The following is a 24,062-nucleotide window of genomic DNA, read 5'->3' as shown; positions in this document are numbered from 1 at the left end:
AAAGTTTCCCTTTTTGTGACTTGAGTTGACAGGATCACTGTTTCAAACCAACATGATTCGTGGGTCCTGGACCAGACCTCTGCCTGATTAGAGCTCTGAGCTGGTGGGACTGCATCGCCAGCCAGTGCTGCAGGACAGGTGACCTAGGTCTCCCTCAGAAAGTTCTCCATGTTCATTACTCACCGAGGGTGCTTCTGTAACACATAAAACTCATTAGGCTTATTTGTGTCTAAAAGCAACAAATGATGTTGCTCTCTTAGTTCCAGTAGGTAGGTAACTTCAATGAGCTAATTCGCTGTTAAATAAGACACATTTTACTAGAAAAACAAATGACTGGTATTTTATACACTTGCATTTTCTTCAGAAAATGGAGAGCAAAAGATCACTCATATTTCTGTAACAGTTCAACACTGTAGACTGGAAACAAACTATTGAGAAAACAGCTGAATATGAAGCTTACTTCCTCCTTGACTGCAGAATTCAAGGTTTCTCAGAAGTCAATACAGAGTCGAAAGCAGTGGATAGAACTTTGCAGATTGCTTGTGCTTGCTCCTACATAAGTGAAGATACAGTAAAAGAAATAGTAAGTCTGTTCCCCAACTAGATCAGACCCTCCTAATACCTGTCCTCAACCTACAAACCGCCAGCGTTGGGACATCCAGGACACGGCCTGCCTGGGTCACCACTTCCTGGGCCCCTTTAGTAACTGCATGCGGTAACACAGGACCCACGGCCATTGGGAGGGACCCTCACGAGTCAGGACTACGAGGTGCAGGAAAGTGGGGCTGCTGGTGGATGACACACCCCTTCTGCTCACCTGCTTTGCATTCCCTCAAGAGGCATGAGTGCTGGTTCTGGGCTAACGGCTCACAGCCTGCAGCAGGCTGGTCGCTGGCTGACCTGCTGTCTGATACATGCATTTCCGTTATGCCAAGTATCAGACAACGTGGCAGACAGCATCTCTCCTGCCTTTGAAAAATCTAAATAATATGGTTTCACCACTTGGTCTGATGAATGAGACTAGTAACCAAGGAGACTGAAAACCTTACCAGGCTGTTGCACTGGTAAACCCACAGGCTGTATTCTTGGTTGTTTGCATCTGTGGTCTTCAGAGCCAGTAAGCTCTTTCCTGCCCCGAGACCATCGTCATAACACACCATCCGGATGATTAAATACAGAGCGTGCCGATGCAGAACGTCCTGCAGAGGTCAGGGGAAGAAGAACCGTGCTATTTCTTCACATGTCCACATTTTCCACTGCAGAATTTACCGTGAGGCTTTAAACAGTATGTATCCATCCATGGATCTATCTGGCTGAACACAGTTTTTATAGGTTTTTCACCAAAAGGGACATTCCGGTGAGCTTGGTTAGGGGCCCATTTGCCTTTAGAATCATGCCTCCCTACATAAGTTCTAAGAAAACTGAGACAATCTAAATTCACGGCCCTGTTTTCTACACCTAGCTGGCAGCTGCTCTGAATTGGCGTGGGGTCCTAAGCTGAAAATGCATGATGGACCAGCCGTGGGTGTGGGGTGGGACGGGGGTGGGGTGGGCTTGGGCCCTGTGCTGTGATTCCTGGTCTGAACTCCCCAACACGTAAAACCCATTTTCCCCTTTAATTAAATTACTTACATACTGATCTGATGTAGACACTTTTATACCGTACTTGGAAACTCCCATAATAAATTCTTCCTCCAGAGGAACAAAGGGCAACTTTCCATCTTGCTTTAAAGTAAAAAAAAAATTACATTTTAACAAATCATGTTTCCTTCTTGATTCTGATTAGTCAACTTTAGCATCTGGCCATCGCAAACCCAAACCCTTTAAAGAATGTAGGGCACACAACAGCCCAGCCCTCTTCTCTCCAAAGAGGCAGAAGAAATACCCCCTCACCTTTTTTTTTTTTTTTTAAGTAAGAAGTCCACAAATTTGACCAGAACTGAGATCCATGTGCTCCATGGTTCTTGTTTGTAAATTGACACTCCTCACAGATACCAGTGGGCTTATATATTTACACTAGAAAAATGTAAGGCTCCTTTTTCAAAGTTTACCGTAACAGCACATTAAATAATAGGAAACATGCTGTAGGAACCACTCTCAAACAGTTTATATCCTATGCAGGTGATGATATATCTGGTTATCCCAGTGTCCCAGGGCTTTGGGCGAATAAATACAGCTTGACAAATGGTTTTTCAGCTCTTGAAAACATCCATCAGTACTTTGAGCTCTTCAGAAACAAGGAAGACAGCAGATAATGCCTGATGGTTTTCCTAGCAGATTATCACATTTTATCTGCTTAGTGTGCCTGACTTGCCTTCTCTAGAATAAATACGATACTGTCAACCATCAGTAGATGTTCCACATGGTCGACATTTTTGTGGAACCGTTTGCCTGCACTGAAGAAATTACAGTCATGAGCTGTGTCCACCAACCTTAGTTCTTGAGTCCTCACACGCAAGCACACCCTCATGCCTATCACCTCACACAGGGTAAAGCAACTCCAAGAACCCACAGCAATGCTACTGTCAGTCGTGAAGTTCTGACAAGCCCAGTTCTACAGTGCTGTGAGAGACTGAGCAGTCCGTCAGTGTGAAAATAATCCTCGTGTCCTTTGTGGGGGGGGCGGGGGGAGCGCTATTAGCAAACTTTCAGGAGACTATTAGTTGTTGCTTACACAATGCTGGAATGACTTTATAGATTCCAAAGTAAAATGCTGGGATAATTGTGTTTGTTAGTTGCCTGGTCAACGGCAGATTAGACTGGCTGATTTCCCCTCAGACAGAGGAGACTTCCTTCAGGAGGACATGAACAGCATATGAACCGAGCTCACCTCCGTGCGTTAAGAGACCACATGATCTTAAGAGTGACTGACATGCTACAAATTTGGTAAGGGAACCTTCCCATTGCAGTAACATCCCTTTGTTCATGAACACAAAGATGGCAGTTCCATCTTCTAGAGACTCGGGGAGCAACTGACTGTGGCCAGAGTCAGGCTTCCAGCTTATCCACTCCCTTCACTGCTAAGAGTACCGACCTCACAATACTTGATGCACACACCTGACACTTTTGTCTTCATTTTCACTCTGAATTTTCTTTCTTGATGAATTTATTCTTTTATTTTCTCGGCCAGGATATATTTTCGAAACCCACCTCACCTCAATCCTTGCTGGAGACAGGGTATGAATAGAGAGAGATGGGAGTTCAACACCATGAATGAGATTGCTCATTCAAATAACTGAAAACAGTTCCATGGAGACACAGTTAAGACTTGCCAGAGTGCTCTAAAGCTAAGCCTGTGGTGTGCACTCGCTCACTGCGCTCAGCTCCCCGTTTAAACAAAGAGACATCCTCAGTCGGCCCCAGAAAGAGTAAAAAACCACTGTTTGAAGGGAGGAACTAAGTCCCTGTGTTCCTCCGTGACTCGGTCTCCAGGTCCCTCCTCTGACCACCGCGCTCAGTGACATCTTAACAGTGATAAAAGCGTGGCTTCAGGAGAAGCAGTGAAGAGACTAGAAGAGTGGCATCTGTCTCCAAAGCCACGAATTCACCCCAAAATCTGAGAAAATTGTTTTTTTCTTTTTTTTACCTGAGCAACATCTATATAATTTATCAGGTCCAGTGGCCCTTCGAGACTTTTCCCCTCTGAGAGTTTCAGTTTCTCAATGGCACCAACATACTTTATTCGAAATTCTGCACAGGTGTCTGAATTGTTGTTGCTTTGTCCTAAAGGTGAAGGAAAAATCGTTTAAGAGTAAGACTTCAAAAGAAACAGCTGCGTTACAGGGTATCTTTAACCCCTCCCCACACAGGAAATCGACTGTATCATTAGAACTAAACCTTTAATAAAAATTAAAAATTTTTAAATGCAAACGTTTTGATGTAATGTGAAAGAACTTGAATTTTCACTAACCTTTCCCTCAGTGACTCACAATGTACTAAATGTATAAAATCTCAGTAGGAATAAATTAAGTATTAATAGCCTTCACTTCATCAAAAAGAAAAACTAAAATGTCAACTTGACAATGACTGAGCACCTTTATAATGCATATGACATTTGATTATTTTTTTGGTTTCTTCTCCCACTTTCCCATGGGAACTTTAACTTTCTTTCCTGATTCAGGAAACCTGATCTACCTTTCCCATTCAGCCAGAAAAGACCCATTCTTTCCCCCAGTGTAGATGAAGTAATGCCAGACAGGACCAGATGGTAACAGGTGAAGAACTCCATGTGCCATAAAGTCTAGCCAGTACAAGGTACCACAAAGGATTTACAACATCTGACATAGTAAGGGAATACAATAGTCATTCTTAGATCATGTTTATGTAATACAAAGATGCCCACATTTTTAATATTTCAAAGCACCTGGATAAAGACAATAGACCTTATGCTACCATATCCCCTTTTACACCTCTCCTGCTCTCACCACCTTGCATGGACTGAGTTGTCTGTGATCCCAAAAGAAGAAGGATTTTGTGTAACAAAATGAATGTAGTAGGTTTCCAATTAGACACCAGCTAACAGGTGGGTCGGAAGCCACCTTCTGATTTCTAGAGAGCTGTTTCTTTCAGGAGGCTGCATAAATGTTTCCAAGGGCCAGTGGCAGACCCCTGCTTATAACCGTGTGCTCCTGATGTTAGCGAGCTGGTACATCTCTGGGTACAAGGCTCCTTAGTCTTTTTAATCAACAGGACATTGTTCTATCCCCCGCAAACAATGTAACTCCAAAATAATTCACCCTCCGCCAGCCTACTTCTTAACAAAGCTATTCTAATACTTCTAAACTGTCACTACCAAGTAGCCACACATAATTTCGCTCCACAACCATTACGAGCAGTTTGCTCCCGTGGCTTTCACTACCCATTCCTCACCCCAACCCTCCTTCCACCAGATCCTGGGCCATTTCTGAACTCTTATCAAAAATGACAGAGCAGAGAAAGAAAACCCCAGATACTCAAGAACTCCTTGTCCACTCTGGTAAAACCAAGTGAACTTCAGTTAAAAGCCCGAGATGATAAATGACCCCACCTCCGTCCATACCTGAGCTCTTGGTGGAATCGGTGTCGAGGCTTGCCACCGTGCTGGACCGTGAGAGCCCCCCAAGGCTGGAGTCTACAGACTGAGAAATAACAATCAAACACACACACACAAACGTTTTAAACATAATTAGAAGCACTATCTTCTTTCAAGTTTTTTACCAAACATTCAAATGACTTTTTTACTATCACTGAATTAACACATATAAAATCAGGTCAGTTATTCAGGCAGATCGACTGTGACAGATTCTTTTGAAGACAAATTCCATAGCAAACTTCAAAAAAAAACCACCATAATCCCTACTGCTCTTCCCATAACACAATAATAAGTCTGGGATCAACACTTTCAGTTTAAATTAAAGCCCTTACCTCTATAGCCTTATAAGATAGTTGATATTTACATCATATTGAGACTTGAGATTTCACATCGCATGTGAAAATCTATACTTCACTTTCACATTATTTCTACAGAACCCAAGTGGATTCTACAGAATCCACTCTGTGCAGAATGCAGGCAGGGAGTGTTCTCCTGTTTAGTAAATGAGTAGAGAGATGCAGAGCGGTGAAGTGATTTACCCAAGGTTACGTCTAGTCACCCCAGATCTCAACCCCATGTCTCCTGACCCTCACCCCAGTATCACAATGCCTCCAACTACTACCTGGCCCCAGCAGGTAAACACAGTGGAGCGGCAGACCAGAGAATAACTATGATGTGAATTACAAAGAAAAACCAATGAAACTGTTCAGCAAAATTCAGATAATCATACGTGTCAGTGTAGTTTGTTCTACAGAATCATACTCTCAGTGTGCTTAATTTTTTAGAAATAAGTAAAAACCTTTGATTAAAAAAAAAATCACTTTTTGGGAATTCCCTGGTTGTCCAGGGGTTAGGACTCAGCACTTTTACTGCCGGGGCCAAGAGTTGATCCCTGGTTGGGGAACTAAGATCCCACAAGCTGCACGGCTTGGCCAAAAAAAAAAAAAAATCACTTTTTTAATGCTTCAAATCAAAATTACATTTTAAAAGTACAGTCAAATTTTCATGTTTAAGAAGTGAATAAAGATGAATGTAAAAATGTATCAAGTCTTCAATTTTATTTCTTCCCTTTCTTAATAATTGCATTTATGGGAATCTCAAACAAGAGCAGAGCTATATGCATAGAGAGGGTCATCATCACGTTGGGCTTCCCTGGTGGCTCAGATAGTAAAGAATCCTCCCGCAATGCAGGAGACCTGGGTTCGATCCGTGGGTTGGGAAGATCCCCTGAAGAAGGGAAAGGCTACCTGCTCCAGTATTCTGGCCTGGAGAATTCCATGGACTGTATAGTCCATGGGGTCGCAGAGTCGGACACGACTGAGTGACTTTCATTTTCAAACAAGAGCAGAGCTGTATGCACAGAGAGGGTCATTAACACGTTTGTGTGGTTCTGACAACCTGGAAAAAACCTGAATATTCAAAGAGTGAAGGAAGGGGACCTGGAATTAAGATGCTGTTACAGAGTCAGGCTGCCTTCTGGGAAGGGAGTAACAGAGTGAGCTTTTGTGCTTTCAGTTACCCGCATACACAGGAGAAGGCCAGAACCTAGCGACCCCCTGAGCAAGGAGGAAGGGAAGGGAGAAACTGGCCTATCTCCCCTGGTTCTGAATGACAAGAGCAGACGCTTACTTCATCCTAGAGCACACGTCTAACAGTCACAGGCCTGCATAGAAGCCACACGAGACTCCCCGTCACTTGGGGGTAAGACCTCACTCAGGAGCACGGGTCTTTCTGCATCCCCCCAGCACCCCCCACCCTGCCGGGGTGGCAGGTCCTTGAATCAGCACATGAGCTCTGGTCCAACTCGGCCAGCAGCAGGTCCGTGCGTCTCCCCTTCTCCATTGTCTGAACTAGAAAACAGGAAACTGGGCCCAGTTCAAGCCTACGGGCCTCATGCTGAGGTAACAGCGAGGCGATTCTCTACGAGCTTCAGTAATTTAGATGCCTTAAAGAAAAACATAGTTGTCCCATTCCCAGACTGCACAGGTCTCCAAAAATGTCAGGTTTCCATGGTTTCGGCTACATGCTGAGAGCTCAGCCCTCCCGCCTGACGGAAATTCCTGCAGGGCAGTGGTGTCGTGTTCTTCCCTGAGTGTGGCTATCCTCACCCAGGGCGCTGCCCCCAGGCTGGCAAGAGGCACCCCCTGGAGGTTCTGGGCCTTGGGCTCCTCTCCTGCCACCTGCCTCGCCCAGTCCAGGTTCTGGGCACAGACACCTTTCACAATTGGGAGCTCACAAAGGTGAAGAATGATTTTAAAAAGGCTTTCTAGTCCTGGGGGCTTCCCTGGTGGCTCAGACAGTAAAGAATCTGCCTGCAATGCAGGAGACCCGGGTTCGATCCCTGTGTCGGAAAGATAACCCTGGAGAAGGAAATGGCAACCCACTCCAGTATTCTTGCCTGGAGAATTCCCTGGATGGAGGAGCCTGACAGGCTACAGTCCACGGGGCTGCAAAGAGTCAGATACAACTGAGCGACCTCAGTTTCAGTTTTCTAGTCCTAGTCCAGTGGGCCAGGACTCGGGACTCTGAGGGCCCTGAACACTCAAATCAGCACATTTGCCTCACTCTCCAACTCACTCCCTGTGGTGGACACAGAATTATAATGACAGACACACAAGTCAAGCCCTAGAATTCAAGACATCCAGTTCCTTGACCGCCTGGCATTTCCTTGACTGCCTGTCAATTTCCTTGACCAGTGTTTCAATGAGACCTCTCACAGGTCCCAATTCATCTACATTAGTAGATTTAAGGACTTCAGAAAAATCTACCAAAGCAAAATAAAATTAAATCAAATGCAGGATGTATCTTGTGCAAAAAAAGGAATGTAAAAACCTCCAGTTTGAAGACTATCAGCAGGTCTGCCACACTTAGTACCTTTCATGCAGCATGGCTCAGAAGAAGCAGTTCTCACTGCTTTGACCGCAGTCTCCGCGGCACCGCCTACCTTGCTCTTGGTACTGATCTCACTGCTCTGGGAGCTGCTACTGCTGTGGCGCTTTTTGCCTTTCCGAAACATCTTCCCCCATAGCTTGATCTGCAGGCGCGCCTCTGGGAGAGCAAGCGTTGTTTAGATATATGGAGAGAAGCGACTTTAAATCCCTTTACAACATAATAGGAATAAAATTAAATCATCATCATCAATTCCTCCCAGTTCCCTGGTATACTTCTTTTCCTTAAAAAATAAATATTCCCTGCCAACCCACAAAATTTGGATACTATTTCATTCTTATACTTTTCTTGAATAACCAAGTTTTAACCCAGTGAACCTGAAAGGTAGGAACCTTTTTGTCGTCTCTAGAAGTGTGAAAAGCACCAATCAGAGGTACCAGACACCTGTCAAATAGTCTCAAAATAGTCAAGTGCCTGCCTTCTCTTTAATCAAGCCCAGACGTTAGTAAAATATGTGACCTATTAGTTTATCAACCAAGATTCTGAGATCAGTTACCGTCTCCACTTACTGTTCTGTAAACAGCAGGGCCAAGAACTGAAAGCACTGACACCTCTGGGGTTTGGTGCATTTTTCTTAAAGTCGCAAACTGTGTTTAGGGAAAGGCAGACATGACAGTAATGTCAGGTGCTACCTCTCGCCTCATTCCAGTAAGGCCAGGAAGGAGGTGACCATAAATATTCCAGAGTCAGCCTTATGTAGATCTTTAATGAACTATTTCTCCTTGCCCACTTCATAGGAGCAAACATACTATACTTGAACAAAGATGAACTGGCCAGAGAAATGTTTCATAGTTCAAGTGCTTTCACACTGTCTCACTTAATCCTAACAGCTTCTGGAAACACCTGGAGTCTGCTCCAAGTGTTCTCTGAGGGTCTGTCTGCGTCCTGTATCCCGCTGGGCTCTGCCCCCAACCCCCAAAGGCGTTTACAGAAGGGAGGTTAGAATCCACGTTTCACAGAGGAGGGAACTGTGACCCATCTTTCAGGAGAATGTATGATTCGAGAAACTAACAAATGTTTACTAAAGACTGATTCTACAGAGGGAAAGGGGGTCTGCTTACTGCAGAATCGAATGCTATTCTACCGTCTTCAAAGGTTCCACAGACAGTGGTCTGCAAAGATAGCTTCGGTCAGTTCTTGACAGAAAAACAGGATACCTGATGAAGGAAAAGAATGAGTAAATCAGTGACTGTCCCGCTCCAATGAACAGTTTCTCCCAGTGAATCTGGAGATACTCCCCTCCCCAACCCCCCCCACCAAGTCCATTCACAAGCATCTGACCTTAGACTTGACTTCTGAGCCCAAGCATTTTGATCAGCCCCATCATCCAATTTATTTCTATATTTTTACTTCATTTGTGGAGTAGCAAGAACACCCAACTCATTCATTCATTCATTCATTCATTCTTTCTTTCCTCAGTGGCCAGCGAGCCCCTACCAGGTGCTGGGACTACACCAATGAATAAGACAGATAAGTCTCTGACCTCAGGGGGCTTATTTTTATTTATTTTAAATTAACTTTATTTTTTTCAGTGTGGGACCTTAGTTCCCTCACCAGGAATCAAACCCGTGCCCCCTGCACTGGAAGCATGGAGCCCTAACCCCTGGACCACCGGGGAAGTCCAGGGGGCTCATTTTTACAGGGAGCAGCCAGACCAACATGAAAACCAAGTATCAAACACGTTATTTGGAAATAATAATTGCTCTAAGGGAACTAAAGCAAGTTAAGGAGATAGTGATCAAAGGAAGGGGTGACTGTGAGATAGAAAAAAAGACATTCTGAGGTGACAGCTAAGACCTGAGAGAAGCAGGAGCAGACATGATGTGGAGAAGCAGCACCGTGAGTGGAACACACAGCAAGTGCAGAGGTCCTGAGGGACGCCAGCTGACGCGAGGGCCAGTGAGACGCCAGGACGACCAGGAACAGGAGGCGGAGGGACTGGGACAGGCGAGGCAGAGCCACAGAGCACCTCGCAGGCCACAGCAGAAGCTGGGGTTTTATTCTGGCTTTCACAGGAAGTCTCTGGAAGGTTTCAAAGAGCAATCAGGTGGTATGATCAAATTTCTGTTTTAGAAAGATGACTGGCTGCTGGGTAGGGAACTAGCTACAGAGCGTAAGAGTAAAAAGAAGGAGACTACTGAGAAAGCTTTGGTGGGTGACTTGTTGGATAACTCTGTTGCTGACGAGAGCTTCGCCACTGCAGGATACCTTTCCGTTAGAGAAGGCAAGAGAGCCTTATTCCAAGGTCTGCCCAAAACTGGGTAACCCTAGCAGCATAAAGTACCATAATCTTTCAAGTCTATATATATATATATATATATATATATATAAATTTTAATGATTTTTAAAAATTTGATAGTATTGTTATGGATTCTCAAAGCATCTATTCAAACCCCTAGAATACTAGAATGATTTGAAAGTCACTACATTATAAGGCCTTGGCAGCTCCTTAAGACTTTCTTTTTTCATCATTAGTCTAAGAGCTGTAGGGGAAAAGCACTTATGAAAGCCTTTGATAACTGCCACTATTTTGATGCATGTTCTTAATTAAGCAAATCATTCTCATCTCTGAATTATTCATGCATAAAAATGAGGCCAAAGATACTGCTACTTGGATGTTGCACAGACTCATCAAAGGCAGAAATGCCTAAAGCAGAAGCCATCTTCCCCTCCACACCTGCTCCTCTCCTCTCCCTTTCAGTAAATTACATTATTTCTAATATAAAGTGGGAAACCAGAGACCCCTCACTGTTCTCCAGCCCCACATCCAGTTAAACCCAAGATGCAGTGATTCTACCATCTGTAGATTATACCATTCATGAATCAAACAGGGCCTGCATTGTTCTAGACTATGGTTACATAGAAATACTTTTTCATTATCTGATGAAAGTGATAGATCCTTAACCCATAAAAAATGCACAAAGTCTGGAATGCAATTTAAGGAATTCACCAGCCTCCAGGAGACATTTCAAGGGAGAGGGACCCTGTCCTGAGACAGGTTGAGTCCTGGGACCCTTTGCTGCAATGCCTGCATCTGGACAAATGCCTCCTTGAGCAACAAAATATGAAGAAACTACATGGAACTAAAAATAACCATGTGCGTGCATGCAAATATCTTGGAGGAAAAGCTATGACAAACCTAGACAGCATATTAAAGAGCAGAGACATGGCTTTGCAGACAAAGGTCCATATAGTCAAAGCTATGATTTTTCCAGTAGTCATGTACAGATGTGACAGTTGGATCATAAAGAATGCTGAGTGCTGAAGAATTGATGCTTTTGAATTGTGGTGTTGGAGAAGACGCTTGAGAATCTCCTGGACAGCAAAGAAATCAAACCAGTCAATTCTAAAGGGAATCAAACCTGAATATTCACTGGAAAGACTGATGTTGAAGCGCCAATACTTTGGTAATCTGATGCAAAGAGCTGACTCATTGGAAAAGACTGATACTAGGAAAGATTGAAAGCAAAAGAAGGGGGCAGCCGAGGATGAAGACAGTAAGATAGCATCACTGACTCAACGGACATGAATCTGAGCAAACTCTGAGAGATAATGGAGGATGGGAAGCCTAGCGTGCTGCAGTCCATGGGGTCACAAAGAGTAGAACACAACTTAGCAACTCAATAACAACAATACACATGCAGTTGGGGCAAATTCTGGACAAGGCATAAAAAGACCAAAAACCCAACTACCATTTCTGAAGAGCAAAAACAGGGTACTGCACACGCCTCCTGCACTCACCACCAAGTTCAGTTCAGTTCAGTTCAGTTGATCAGACGTGTCTGACTCTTTGCGACCCCATGAATCGCAGCATGCCAGGCTTTCCTGTCTGTCTCCAACTCCCAGAGCTTGCTCAAACTCATGTCCATAGAGTTGGTGATGCCATCCAACCATCTCATTCTCTGCGTCCCTTTCTCCTCCTGCCTGAAATCTTTCCCAGCATCAGGGTCTTTTCAAGGAAGTCAGTTCTTCATATCAGGTGGCCAAAGTATTAGAGTTTCAACTTCAAAATCAGTCCTTCCAAGGAGCAAGTGTCTTTTAATTTCATGGCTGCAGTCACTGTCTGCAGTGATTCTGGAGCCCAAGCAGAGAAGTCTCACTGTTTCCATTGTTTCCCCATCTACTGGCCATGAAGTGATGGGGCTGGATGCCATGATCTTTGTTTTTTGAATGTTGAGTTTTAAGCCAGCTTTTTCACTCTCCTCTTTCATTTTCATCAAGAGGCGTTTAAGTTCCTCTTCACTTTCTGCCATAAGGATGGTGTCATCTGCATATCTGAAGTTATTGATATTTCTCCTTGCAATCTTGATTCCAGCTTGTGCTTTATCCAGCCTGGCATTTCACACGATGTACTCTGCATAGAAGTTAAATAAGCAAGGTGACAATAAGCAAGGACTACCTTGAGGTATTCCTTTCCCGATTTGGAACCAGTCTGTTGTTTCATGTCTGGTTCTAACTGTTGCTTCTTGACCTGCATACAGATTTATCAGGAAGCAGATAAGACAGTCTGGTATTCCCATCTCTTTAAGAATTTTCCACAGTTTGCTGTGATCCACAGTCAAAGGCTTTGGAGTAGTTAATAAAGCAGATGTTTTTCTGGAACTCTTTTGCTTTTTCGATGATGCCAATGGAAGTTGGCAATTTGATCACCACCAAAGGGGTGGGCAAACCACCTAAAGCCACCCCTCCTGCCTGACCCCTAGACACACCCCTACCCTCTGGCCAAGCTCTGCCTGAATTTCTTGACTGGACTCTTATCAATTTCTATTGATTAGGGAAGGCTAAGACCACTGGTTGGTATCAGTCCTAGCTGGACTTCTTGCCATTTCAAATCTATCACCAAGCTCCAGCTAAAATGATTTCTTTAAAACTCAAGTCAGATGCCATGTAACCAACTTAAAATCTTTCACTGGCTCCTCAAAGTTAAAGCCTGAAGTTAGGGTTCTTTGCCAGGACAAGCAGTCGGTCCTGCATGACCTGGCTCACATCGACCTCTCCAGTCTCGTCTTCCACAATCAGCTTCACACTCACCTAATATGTAAAGAATGCACAGCTGCTTGAGGTTCTCAGCATGCATTATGCTCCCTGTTTCCACACTTTGCTCCTGCTGTTCCCTCTGCCTACAATACCCTTCCACCTTCTACTTAATCTGCTAACTTCGGTCACCTGTCAAGACTCAGTTCAAACTTCTTCTAGAAAGCCTCCAAGTTGGGCTAAGGGATGGTCCTCCACATCTTGATCTTAGCATGAGTCGGCTACTGACCACTTGTAACTATCTCAGAACTGTGAGTGCATCAAAGACCAGGGCTAGGTCATCTCTGTATACCCGATGCCTGGCACAGCCTGACAGAGGCCATGCTAGCCAACTAGAGAACTTTCTTGTGAGATAATACCCAGATGACAACTTCCACATACTGAATACCTACCATTTGCTGCCCAGTGCTCACTGCCATATACATACATACATAGAGGTATCTACATGTATATGTGTGTGTGTGTGTGTGTGTGTGTGTGTGTGTGTGTGTTTCCCCGGTGGCTCAACAGTAAAGAATCCTCCTGCCAATGCAGGAGCCCGGGGGGCGATCCCTGGGTGGGGAAGATCCCCTGGAGAAGGCAATGGCAACCCACTCCAGTATTCTTACCTGGGAAATCCCATGGACAGAGGAGCCTGGAGGGCTAACAGTCCATGCTCAGTAGCTCAGTCGTGTCCAGCTCTTTGTGATCCCAAGGACTGTAGCCCACCTGGTGCCTCCATCCATGGGATTCTCCAGGCAAGAATACTGGAGTGGGTTGCCATTACTTTCTCCAGGGGATCTTCCTGCCCCAGGGATCTAACTGCTGTCTCTTACATCTCATGCATTGGCAGGCAGGTTCTTTATCACCAACACCACCTGGGAAGCCCAATGTCCATGGAGTCACAACAGAGTTAGACACTACCAAGCGACAAAAAATGCCATATATATATATGATGCCAATGGAAGTTGGCAATTTGATCACCACCAAAGGGGTGGGTGATATATATATATATATATATATATATATATGTCCTTATGCTGTATATACAGTATCTCTGACCCTCTCTACTTACCAGCAAGGTTGCAATATTACAGCCCCTTTCAAATGAGGCAGCCAAAGCTCTAAGTTTATTAAGTAGCTTGCCCAAGGCCACAAGGCTAATAATCAGTTTGGTTCAATCACTTAGTCGTGTCTGACTCTATGACCCTATGGACTGCAATACACCAGGTCTCCCTGTCCATCACCAACTTCCCGGAGCTTACTCAAACTCATGTCCATTGAGTCAGTGACGCCATCCAACCATCTCATCCTCAGTCGTCATCTTCTCCTCTCGCCTTCAATCTTTCCCAGCATCAGGGTCTTTTCCAATGGGTCAGTTCTTCACATCGCCAAAGTATTGGAGTTTCAGCTTCAACATCAGTCCTTCCAATTAATATTCAGTGCTGATTTCCTTTAGGATTGACTGGTTGGAGCTCCTTGTAGTCCAAGGGACTCTCAAGTCTTCTCCACAGTTCAAAAGCATCAATTCTTCCGCGCTCAGCTTTCTTTGTGATCCAACTCTCACATGATTAAGGCCAAATCTGGAGCCTCGGTAGAGCTGCCGCCAAAGTTCCTCGCAGACTCCACCCAGCTCCCCAGGTATTCGTCGCCGTCGTGACCGCCTGCCACGTGCTGGTGCGCTGCACAACAGACAGACACAGCCCCGGCCCCGCGTTGCGGGGAAAACCCCAGCGAGCGGAGAAACCGACAAGATCCCGCACAAAAAAAGGCCGCTCTTCGTCGCCCTGAGCTCAGATCACGGCCGGGCGCGGGGAACAGCCCCGCGGGTGTTCGCACCCCATCGCCTTCCGACAGGACCCGGCCAGACGCCACACCCGTCGTCACCGGGGCCGCAGTCCCAGGACCCTGCCTCCACCCGCAGGCCCAGGCCCGCTGAGCGGCCCCCGCCGCCCGCCTGGCGCTGCCCCCGGGACCCGGGGCCCGTGGAAGGCGGGTCCCTGCGGAGACGGCGGCACCACCCATCCGCCCCGCGGCGCTGGCCTCCCCGCCGGCGCCACCCTCGGGGCCCTCGTCCCTGACCACGCTCGGCCCGAGCGCGGCGACGGCCGGGCTCTCACCTCCGCGTGGTCTGCGCTCAAGCGTCAGACACCCACCGCCGGGGCAGCCGGAGGAGCCGAGGCGGCCCCTACGCTCCTAATTCCAGCGCCAGCTCTTCCGGGCCCCCGAGCCCCGCCCACCAGGGCCCGCCCCCGAAGCCTCGCGCAGGCGCAGTCCGGACCCCGCCCCAGGTCCCCGGAAGCCTGGGCTGGGAGGAGCCTTGCGAGTTGGGCTCTGCGACCGGAAGTCGAAGGGAGGAACCTAGTGTCGCGGGCGCCTAGATGCCGGAAGTTGTGCTCTCGTGGGATGGAGCGGGGGTGGTTCTTCCTTCTTAGGGTCTCTGTGTCTTTTCTTCTAGTTTAGAAAGACTCCTGCGGCCTCTTGTTCCTCATTCCCGTTTGGACTTCTGAGATGTCCGCGATTCCTGCAGAGGAGAGTGACCAGCTGCTGATCCGACCCCTGTAAGGGACCTGAGAGGGACTGAAGCCGTGACTGTGAGGCGAGGAGGGGAACCCGATGGTTGGCCTCAGTCGCCCCCCGCCCCAGGGCCGCTTGCCTCGGCAGCCAGCTCCTGGCCCGAGCCAGGCCTCTGCGCTGCAGCGGTTTGATAAACTGTGAATCGGAAGGGGCCTGCTAGCTTGAATAGGATTTTGCTTTTTCTTCAGTCTCAAGGGAGGATAGGATGTCGGGTTTGGGGGGCGAGGGCCTATGGTGGGACCGCAGGGCGCTTTCGTATACGCCCAAGAGGGGCGACTCGTGAGGGAACCAGGGATGCTGAGGATGGCAGAGTCAGATGATAACCTGGATAAGGCTGTGACAGCGCGAGGAAGAACTAAACTTGTGCCTTATTAACCTCCAGGACTCATATTTGCCGAAATGTGAAAGGGGAAATACATTAGGGAACTTGTGAGTTCCATTCAGAGCTCACACTCTCCGGGACTAGGGAAGGTAGAAAGTGGGAGAGGTGAAAAGGCAGAAGTGTTAGGACAGTATCTCAGTCGCTGATTGACCGTGAGAGGCCTTGTCTTTCATTGGAAATGGCCTTCTGTCAGAGAAGCACCTTATGGACCTGGAATGCTGCTTAGAGAAATGAGAACTTGCCTAACTGCATAGTTTGAATCCACAAACACGTTTATTGTTAGACATGAGTTAGCACCAAGTGAACACGTGCATTTTTCCAAAGGTAGAAAGTATCTCCTTCACTTGTTCATTCAATAACTCCTTGATCACCTACTGGGGATGGAACACAAGTTTGCCCGCCGCTCGCTTCGCACCTATCATCTCTTCTTGTGTTCAGCAAACTGAGCGAGTGTCAAGCAGCACACTAGGCACTCGGGATACAAATAAGACAGGGCTGAGTTAACTGAATTCACCCTTTTGATGGGAATTGCAGTGCCAAATGAAAAGTGCTGGAGAGAGAGTTTGGAATAATAGCAGCCAATTGCTTTGGAGTCAGACCTGAAATCCAGTCCGTACTCCAGCGATTACTAGAACAACAGCCTCACTGAACCCACTTCCTCCTGTGGAAATAGTCGAGCAGCACTTAACTGTGCAGAGCAGAGCTCCTGGTAGGTGCTGAGTGAATGGTGAGTACTGTAAGAGGACACACAGGCATTGCAGTAAGGCCCTGAGAGCATGCAGAGTGGATTTCCAGTGAGAAGACAGTGCCGTCCTGCATCCTGGAAATTAGGACACTGAACTGAGTCCTAGAGATTGACTACAAATTAAAGACAGCCAAAACATGGGGGCAGGGATGTTCCAGGCTGAGGAAGTGGCACATGTGAAAATGAGAGGTCTCTTTGTGGCCAGTCTCCCTGTGGGTGCAGCTAAAAGATAACAGATGAGACGGTAGAGGCTTTCAGAGTCCAGCTTATGAAGGACCTTGTATACATACATACTAAGGATTTGGAGTCTTTATCGCCAGTTATAGGGAGCCAAGGAAGGGTCTTAAGCAAGGATAGGATGTGGTGGAAATTATGCTTTAGGAAGACCAAAGATGCTTCTGGCAGCAGTGGCACAGATGAATTAAAGGTGTATTAAGGGACTTCCCTGGTGGTCCAGGGGTTAAGACTCTGAGCTGCCACTGCAGGGAATGCAGGTTTGATCCCTGGTCGGGGAACTAAGATCCTTCATGCCACGTGGTGTGGCCAAAAAAAAAAATGTGAATCAAGTGGAGAGAATCCAGTAGGATGAGATTGAAACAAACCAAGTGATAAGCAGTGAGACCTTGAAATGAGTGAAATGAGCAGCAGTGGGTTGGAAAGAGAGACCTGAGAGTAAAGAAGTGAAAGCTTTAGAGCTTTGTCAGTGATCAGATATGTTAGAAGGGGCAGATGTGGAAGGGAAGGCCAGGCAGAGAGGAGAGTTAGGATGACTCCAGTTCCCAGGTAGGATAACTGGTAAGTGGTGGTGTTTGTTACTCACTCCAGGAGTACCCAAGATGGGGCAGGTCTGGAGTCAGTTTGGGAGTTTTAAATTGTTTTATAACAGCCTTATTGAGATTGAAATCACATCAGCACACTCATTTAAAGTGTACAGTTAGACAGTTTTTAATCTATACAGTTTTACAACTATCAACACTGTCAGGACATTTTCATCATTCCAGAAAGAAACCCTGTATCATTGCCCTCCAAACTGCCCAGCCCTCGGCCACCGTTAATCTCCTTTCTGTCTCTGCAGATTACCCTGTTTTGGACATTTCATATAAATGGGTTGCAACATGTAATCTTTTGAAACTGGCTTCTTTAACTTAATGTAATGTTCCCAAGTTTCCTAATTTGGGAGTTTTTACTCATTCAGTAGGCTTTTCTTGAGATTTATTGCATATCAGGCACCTTACTATATAGCAGTGAATGAAATAGACATCTATGCTATTATGGAGCTTTCATTTTAATAGTGAGAAATAAGCCATAAACAAGTAGATATAATGACATCATGTAGTAATAAGTGTTACAATATAGTGGTCTGAAGGGCAAATGAGGTGACATTTGAACTGAGACTCAAATGATACACAGGAGCCAATATGTCAATATCAGGGCAGAGTGTTCCAGAAAGAAGAGCACGGGCTAGGGACTTGAAGTACAAACTTGTTTGGCATATTTGAATGTTAGGCGCCTGTGAGATGTCCCAAGAGAGACCAAAACCAGGTGACTGTTAGAAGTCTGGGATTCGGGAGAACAAATACCTGAATCTGGACTACAAATAGAGAATTGGAAGTCCTCATGTGTTAACTGTAGGACTTCCTGGGTGGCCTGTCTGGGTGGTGTAGTGTCTGTCTACAATGCAGGAGACCCGGGTTCAGTCCCCGGGTCAGGAAGATCCGCTGGAGAAGGAAATGGCAATCCACCCCAGTAATATTGCCTGGAAAATCCCATGGACAGAGGAGCCTGGTAGGCTACAGTACATGGGGTCGCAAAGAGTTGGACACGACAGAGCGACTTCACTTAATGTATTAATAATGTGAGGATGAAGATCAGAAAGACTGAAAAAGGAGCCGAGGAGAGAACCCTTGGAATAACAGCTTTTGAAAGATGGGTAGAGGCAGCTGCATGAAGGAAACTAGGGGAAACCAGCAGGACAGGGTGAGAGCATGAGGTCAAAGAAACCAGGCTCAGAGAGCGAATAAGATGACGTGCTGCCTGGAGAAGAGTGAGATAGGAACTGAGAAGGGCTCTCTGCACTTAGCAACAAAGAGCTGTTTTGCAGGGAGAGTTTCAGAGGGATGGTTGGTAAAAAGCCAGAATTCAAAATATGCAACATTTAGTAAGCGGACAGGGAGACTAGAGATTAGAATTAAGGGATTTTCATTTGGGGACAAGGATGACTGGGATGCTTAAATGCAGATGTCAAAGAGGATAGTAAGGGGAAAGCCAGTGATGTAGCAGGGGTCAGTACCTCAGAGGGAGAGAGGGAGTGGGCAGAGTGTAGAACCATGGTGAAAAGGTTAGCCTTACAGAGAGAGGTCTATTCTCTGTTCCAGGAGAAGTGGAAGAAGAGAGAGATGTGAGTGGGGTTGGCAAGTTGAGGGAACCAACAAACTATGTAATTTTTTGATACAAAGAAAGCCCATGACTCCAGTAGGATAGAGCATGGGAAAATTTAGGAAAGGGGAGAAAGTTTGAAATAGTTACTATATCAACAACTGTAGGAAAAACTGCACCAAAAACTGGAGGGACACTCAAGAGGGAGGGCAGAGGGCCAGTTAAAGTGGCAGGCCAGGGGCTCACGGTGGTCGTCTGGTTTTCTTTGCATCCTGCTCTGAAGTAAGATCTCGGTCTGAGGATGCGTCCATCTCATGTCAGTCCTGTAGCCTATCCATTCTTGGAGCCAGGGTCCTGGTATTAGGCCTTTCCATATGCTAGGTGCTTATCTACACTGCTTGGCAAATAGAAACTGCTTGAGGGAGTTCCCTGGCAGCCCAGTGGCTAAGATTTAGCACTTTCAAACCTGTAGGCCTGTAGACCACAGGAACCTAGGACTACAGAAGCTGTAGTCCTAGGTTCAATCCCTGGTCAGGGAACTAAAATCCCACGCACCCCACAGTGCAGCCAAAAAACCCCAAAAAACTGCTTGACGTTAAATAAGTGGTTGAATCACAGCTAGAATGGTTGGGATAAGGCATCAAAGAAGGCGAGGGGTTAGACTGGTGAGGCTTAAAGCCTTGTGATAATTGGAAAGAAAGGCTGTTTATTCTGAAGAAAGGAAATTTGTTTTAAGTGAAATAACAAAGTAGCAGGAAAAAGGAATGAGATTCACATGTATGAATATTTAAATTTAAGCTATTTGGTAAATGTGTATTATCATCTTGAAAGAGTTTTTAACTGCTTATGGGTTTTTACTTAAGTGCTAATTCTAAAAGTTTTATTAAATCATCTGAGTCACTGCTAGTTTACATTTTAAATACATCATCATTTTAACCCTAACATTCATAAGGTTGGATTTAACCTTTGATCCTCTCGGTCTGACCTCTCAGAGGTCACTTTTCATTTTTTCCCCAAGTTGATGCTGTTCTTCCTTGTCTTTGTAATTTTGTGGAACTCATCTGTCTCAAGTTAATGTCATCAGATGGAACGTAGTTTAATTTGTAAAAAAAGTTTGAATTTATTTGGCTTCATTTTGATGGCTTTTTAATCATTTTTATTTTTTCCTTTGAATGTTTACAGTGGAGCTGGGCAGGAAGTGGGAAGATCATGTATTATTCTGGAGTTCAAGGGGAGGAAAATAATGGTAAGTGGCCCCGATGGTAAAGAATCCACCTGCAGTGCGGGTGACCTGGGTTTGATCCCTGGGATGGGATGATGCCCTGGAGGAAGGCATGGCAACCCCCTCGAGTATCCTTGGGCTTCCCTGGTAACTCAGCTGGTAAAATATCCGCCGGCAATGCAGGAGACCTGGGTTCAGTCCCAAGGTTGGGAAGATGCCCTGAAGAAAGAAGTGGCTACCCACTCCAGTATTCTTGCCTGGAGGATCCCCATAGACAGAGGAGCCTGGTGAGCTACAGTCCATGGGGTCAAAAAAAGCTGGACAGAATTGAGCAACTAAGCACAGTATAATCAGATTAACAGTATGTCTATGTCTGCATTGAGTGTTAGGTCTGTTCTAGTTCAGTAGTTTTTTCTATTCAGCAAATTAACTGTTTTGCCCCCAGAATAATGTCATGGTTAGTATATGCGTCTATAAAATGTTAACGTGGAAAACTAGTCTACTTCCACTTGGCATTGACATAATATTAGACTGAGGAACTAAAGATTGTAAAACTGTCAACTGGATCTCCTAATCTAAAAGTCTTCCAAATCCCTCTTCCATTCCTGAAGGTCTGCCAACCTGTCTGCCCCACCCGCAGTGGGAGACCCCAGGGAACTGGCCTCCTGAACACATGCAGAACTCCAGCCTCCTCCTGTGCAGTGGGACAATAGGCCAGGCCCTGGTCTGGTAGCTGAGATGCCTAACTTAGCACCAGGGTGCCTGGCCTTGGGCAAGTCAGGCCCCTTCTCAGCCCATTTCCTTAGCTGAGAGCTGGAGGGACTGGAAGAGGTGGTCTCTGGGGTCCTCATTATGAAGGCGCTGCAGAGGCTCGTCAGGGTCTTTTGGCCTCACTCTTCCCCTTCTCCCACTTAAAAGAACAGGCACACGGCAGACACAATCTTTTTAATCATTTACTGTATTAATTTGATAGAAGCACCCTCCCAAATGAGGATATAATTCAGGAATGACTGGTTCTGAAGAATTTGTCTTCTAATACTTAAATTGTCCTGATCAGAAAAGTTTCCTGTTTTTCTAATCGTTGCCTTCTCACGATAGTCACATCTGGTAGTAGTGAATCTATAAACTTTAAAAAATGCTAGCCATTTCTGATGTTAAAGTTCTTGCAAAAGAGTTCATTCATTATTAGAGTGCCTGCAAAAAGTAACCGGAAAGAACATTTCTTGTATTTTGTGTCCTTGTGACTCTAAATATGAGCTGTATTTAAATTTGGGAAGTTAGAATTGTTAACAGCGTATTTACCCATTTAATAAGAATTGCATTCCAAACATATAGAATCTTTCCTGATTGTGTATGGTATGATGGATCAGTTATGATGTCTATTTGTTGAATGAATTTGAATAAAATGTGGAGAAGACTGTGATCTCTTTCCCATGTCTTTCAGCTGGACTGTGGGATCCATCCTGGCCTGGAAGGAATGGATGCTCTTCCTTATATTGATTTGATTGACCCAGCTGAGATTGATCTCCTACTAATTAGTCAGTAAGGCTTTTTGTTTGTTTGTTTGTTTTTGTTTTACTTTTTATTGCGGGCATTGTTTTTCAAGGACTTTTACTTTAAAGATCATTCTTTACCAGATTTTAAGATTCTAGTGTTTTAAAAATATTTTCTACTAGGAATTATATTGCAGACATCTAAGACAGCACGCCATATTGTCATCACAGGTGAGAGAAGTTTATGACAGAAAACTTCCTTTCACTTATCTAGAGTAAATGAGGAGGAGGGAAGAGATAACATATGCCTTGATCATTGTAAAACTTGAGACTAAGGAAGCCCTCTCACGGAATATCCCTGAGGCTGCTGTGTTGCCTGAATATTCATCGGAAGGACTGATGCTGAAGCGCCAATACTTTGGCCACCTGAGGCAAAGAACTGACTCATTGGACAAGGCCTTGATGCTGGGAAAGATTGAGGGCAGGAGGAGGAGAAGGGGACGACAGAGGATGAGATGGTTGGATGGCATCATCGACTCAATAGACACGAGTTGGAGCAAACTCAGGAAGATAGTGAAGGAGAAGGAAGCCTGCCGTGCTTCAGTCTGTGGGGTCGAGAAGAGTTGAACACGACTGAGCGACTGAAGAGCATCTGTGTTGTCACACTGTTCTGTGGAACTTCATATGTAAACCGTGATGGGTTTCATATAAGCCATATGAAGTGGGTTTTATACCACTAAAGCGCTTGTTATAATTTTGACTTTTGAAAATAGGCTTGGCTATATTTGAGAGAAATACTTTTGTTTTTCTTATGTTAGAACTAAATACATTATTCCTTCCCTCTGCACATACCTACTCTGGGTGTTCTGAAAGTATCTAATTGTTACATAGAACTCTTCTGTATCTAAAGTATATGATATAATATTTTAAAAAATTGACAGAAGCTCTTTTTTCTTTTTTTTAAAGTTTCCATTTGGATCACTGTGGAGCTTTGCCCTGGTTTCTACAGAAGACAAGTTTCAAAGGAAGAACATTTATGACTCATGCTACAAAAGCTATTTATAGATGGCTTCTTTCAGATTATGTCAAAGTTAGGTAAATTACCTTAATAGATTTATACATGCACTTGGTTTTACCCAATACATAAAGTTGATGATATAGACCATTTTGTGTTTTGAAATGAGATGTTTTCTTCTTATTCACAAGGGTATCACTCATGTAGTCATTCAGTACCAACTCATCAAATAGGTATTGTGTCCCCAGCACCTCCTTGGCGTAAAGGTTTTATGTAGTTTTTGCATCCTTTTAAGTCTTTGAAATTTAGGTGAGTTATAAGGTATGATAGCAATATTCTATATATGGAGTTTCATAATTTTATTAAAATTTAAAGCAGAATACATTATACAGTGGTATCTATTGAAGTCTTTTTTTGGGTGATTTGATCAAAGCAAATTGACTGTCTGAAGTGAAAAGGTTCCCTGGGGAAGCTTTTTCCAGCTACAAGAGAAAAAATCTGCTCCTTTTCCAGAAAGTTTGGAGCCTTCTTGTGATAAGTATAGCACAAATGATAAACCTTCAAAGGCTTACTGTTTCATATGTATATTCCTAGGGTAGCTAAGATGCAGTTTGTTATTCTGTAAACATACAGAAGAATGGAAGAGTTATCCTTGATAATGATTTTACTGGTTAACACTTAAATAAAGCTCACCATATGCCAGGCATAGTCCTCAGTTCTTGACATATGTTAACTCCTTTCATCTTCATGTCAGCCTTGTGATGCAGACTCTGCATGAATCCCATTTTACAGATGATTAGACAGGCATGGGTTTCTCTGGTGGCTCAAATGGTAAAGAATCTGCCTGCAATAAAGGAGACCCAGGTTCGATCCCTAGGTTGGGAAGATCTACTGGAGAAGGGCATGGCTACCCATTCCAGTATTCTTGCCTAGAAAATTCCATGGACAGAGGAGCCTGACGGGCTGCAGTCCATGGGGTTGCAAAGAGTCAGACATGACTGAGTAACTAACACTTTCACTTAACTTCACTTTTCAGCCTGAGGCACAGAGAAGTTAAGTAATTTACCCATGACGGTCACAGTAAGAGACAAAACTGGAATTCAGATCCAATCAGTCTGGCCCCAGACTGTGTCCTTAACCCCAACCTCTCTTGTTTTTTTTTTAAAGTATGTTAGCATAATTTTCCAGAGAAAACTTGTTAGACTTTCTAGACAAGTCT

The 24,062-nt window shown here is 45.0% G+C and overlaps 2 protein-coding genes across 7 annotated transcripts in view; one reads left to right on the top strand and one right to left on the bottom strand.

Moving 5' to 3' along the window:
- Positions 1–298: 298 nt before the first annotated feature.
- Positions 299–15,301, bottom strand: ITGB1BP1 (integrin subunit beta 1 binding protein 1). 3 transcript variants are annotated; one of them, XM_006073794.3, is made up of 8 exons: positions 15,154–15,297; positions 9,082–9,177; positions 8,016–8,170; positions 5,039–5,117; positions 3,587–3,723; positions 1,633–1,725; positions 1,050–1,199; positions 299–552 (listed from the first exon to the last, which is right to left on the bottom strand). In XM_006073794.3, the coding sequence occupies exons 3-8, from the start codon at positions 8,085–8,087 to the stop codon at positions 481–483; spliced, it is 603 nt and encodes a 200-aa protein (XP_006073856.1). In that variant the 5' UTR covers positions 8,088–8,170; positions 9,082–9,177; positions 15,154–15,297; the 3' UTR covers positions 299–480. The 3 variants fall into 3 exon arrangements, with proteins under 3 accessions (XP_006073856.1, XP_006073854.1, XP_025117366.1); XM_006073792.3 differs by having other exon boundaries at positions 8,016–8,119; XM_025261581.2 differs by lacking the exon at positions 1,050–1,199 and having other exon boundaries at positions 8,016–8,119; positions 15,154–15,301.
- A 90-nt stretch (positions 15,302–15,391) lies between these two features.
- CPSF3 (cleavage and polyadenylation specific factor 3) overlaps positions 15,392–24,062 on the top strand; it is a 33,463-nt gene continuing 24,792 nt past the window's right edge. The window contains exons 1-5 of one of the 4 annotated variants that reach the window (XM_006073789.4): positions 15,455–15,594; positions 16,527–16,701; positions 20,296–20,359; positions 21,780–21,877; positions 22,795–22,923. In XM_006073789.4, coding sequence (XP_006073851.1) covers positions 20,357–20,359; positions 21,780–21,877; positions 22,795–22,923 — 230 coding nt within the window. In that variant the 5' untranslated portion in view covers positions 15,455–15,594; positions 16,527–16,701; positions 20,296–20,356. Of the gene's footprint in view, positions 15,595–16,526; positions 16,720–20,295; positions 20,360–21,779; positions 21,878–22,794; positions 22,924–24,062 lie in introns of those variants that run through there. The other 3 variants (XM_025261578.3, XM_006073788.4, XM_006073791.4) reach the window with 3 other exon arrangements.

The sequence above is a fragment of the Bubalus bubalis genome, chromosome 12 (genome assembly GCF_019923935.1).
Source record: "Bubalus bubalis isolate 160015118507 breed Murrah chromosome 12, NDDB_SH_1, whole genome shotgun sequence".
NCBI lineage: Eukaryota > Metazoa > Chordata > Mammalia > Artiodactyla > Bovidae > Bubalus > Bubalus bubalis.
This window is presented reverse-complemented; position numbering and strand designations above follow the sequence as displayed.

Coding starts and splice junctions, on each gene's coding strand:
- ITGB1BP1 (XM_006073794.3), bottom strand. CDS start 8,087: ATGTTTCGGAAAGGCAAAAAGCGCCACAGCAGTAGCAGCTCCCAGAGC. Junction 5,118..8,015: donor AGATCAGTACCAAGAGCAAG/GTAGGCGGTGCC, acceptor GTTATTTCTCAG/TCTGTAGACTCCAGCCTTGG. Junction 1,200..1,632: donor TGTCTACATCAGATCAGTAT/GTAAGTAATTTA, acceptor TGACCTCTGCAG/GACGTTCTGCATCGGCACGC.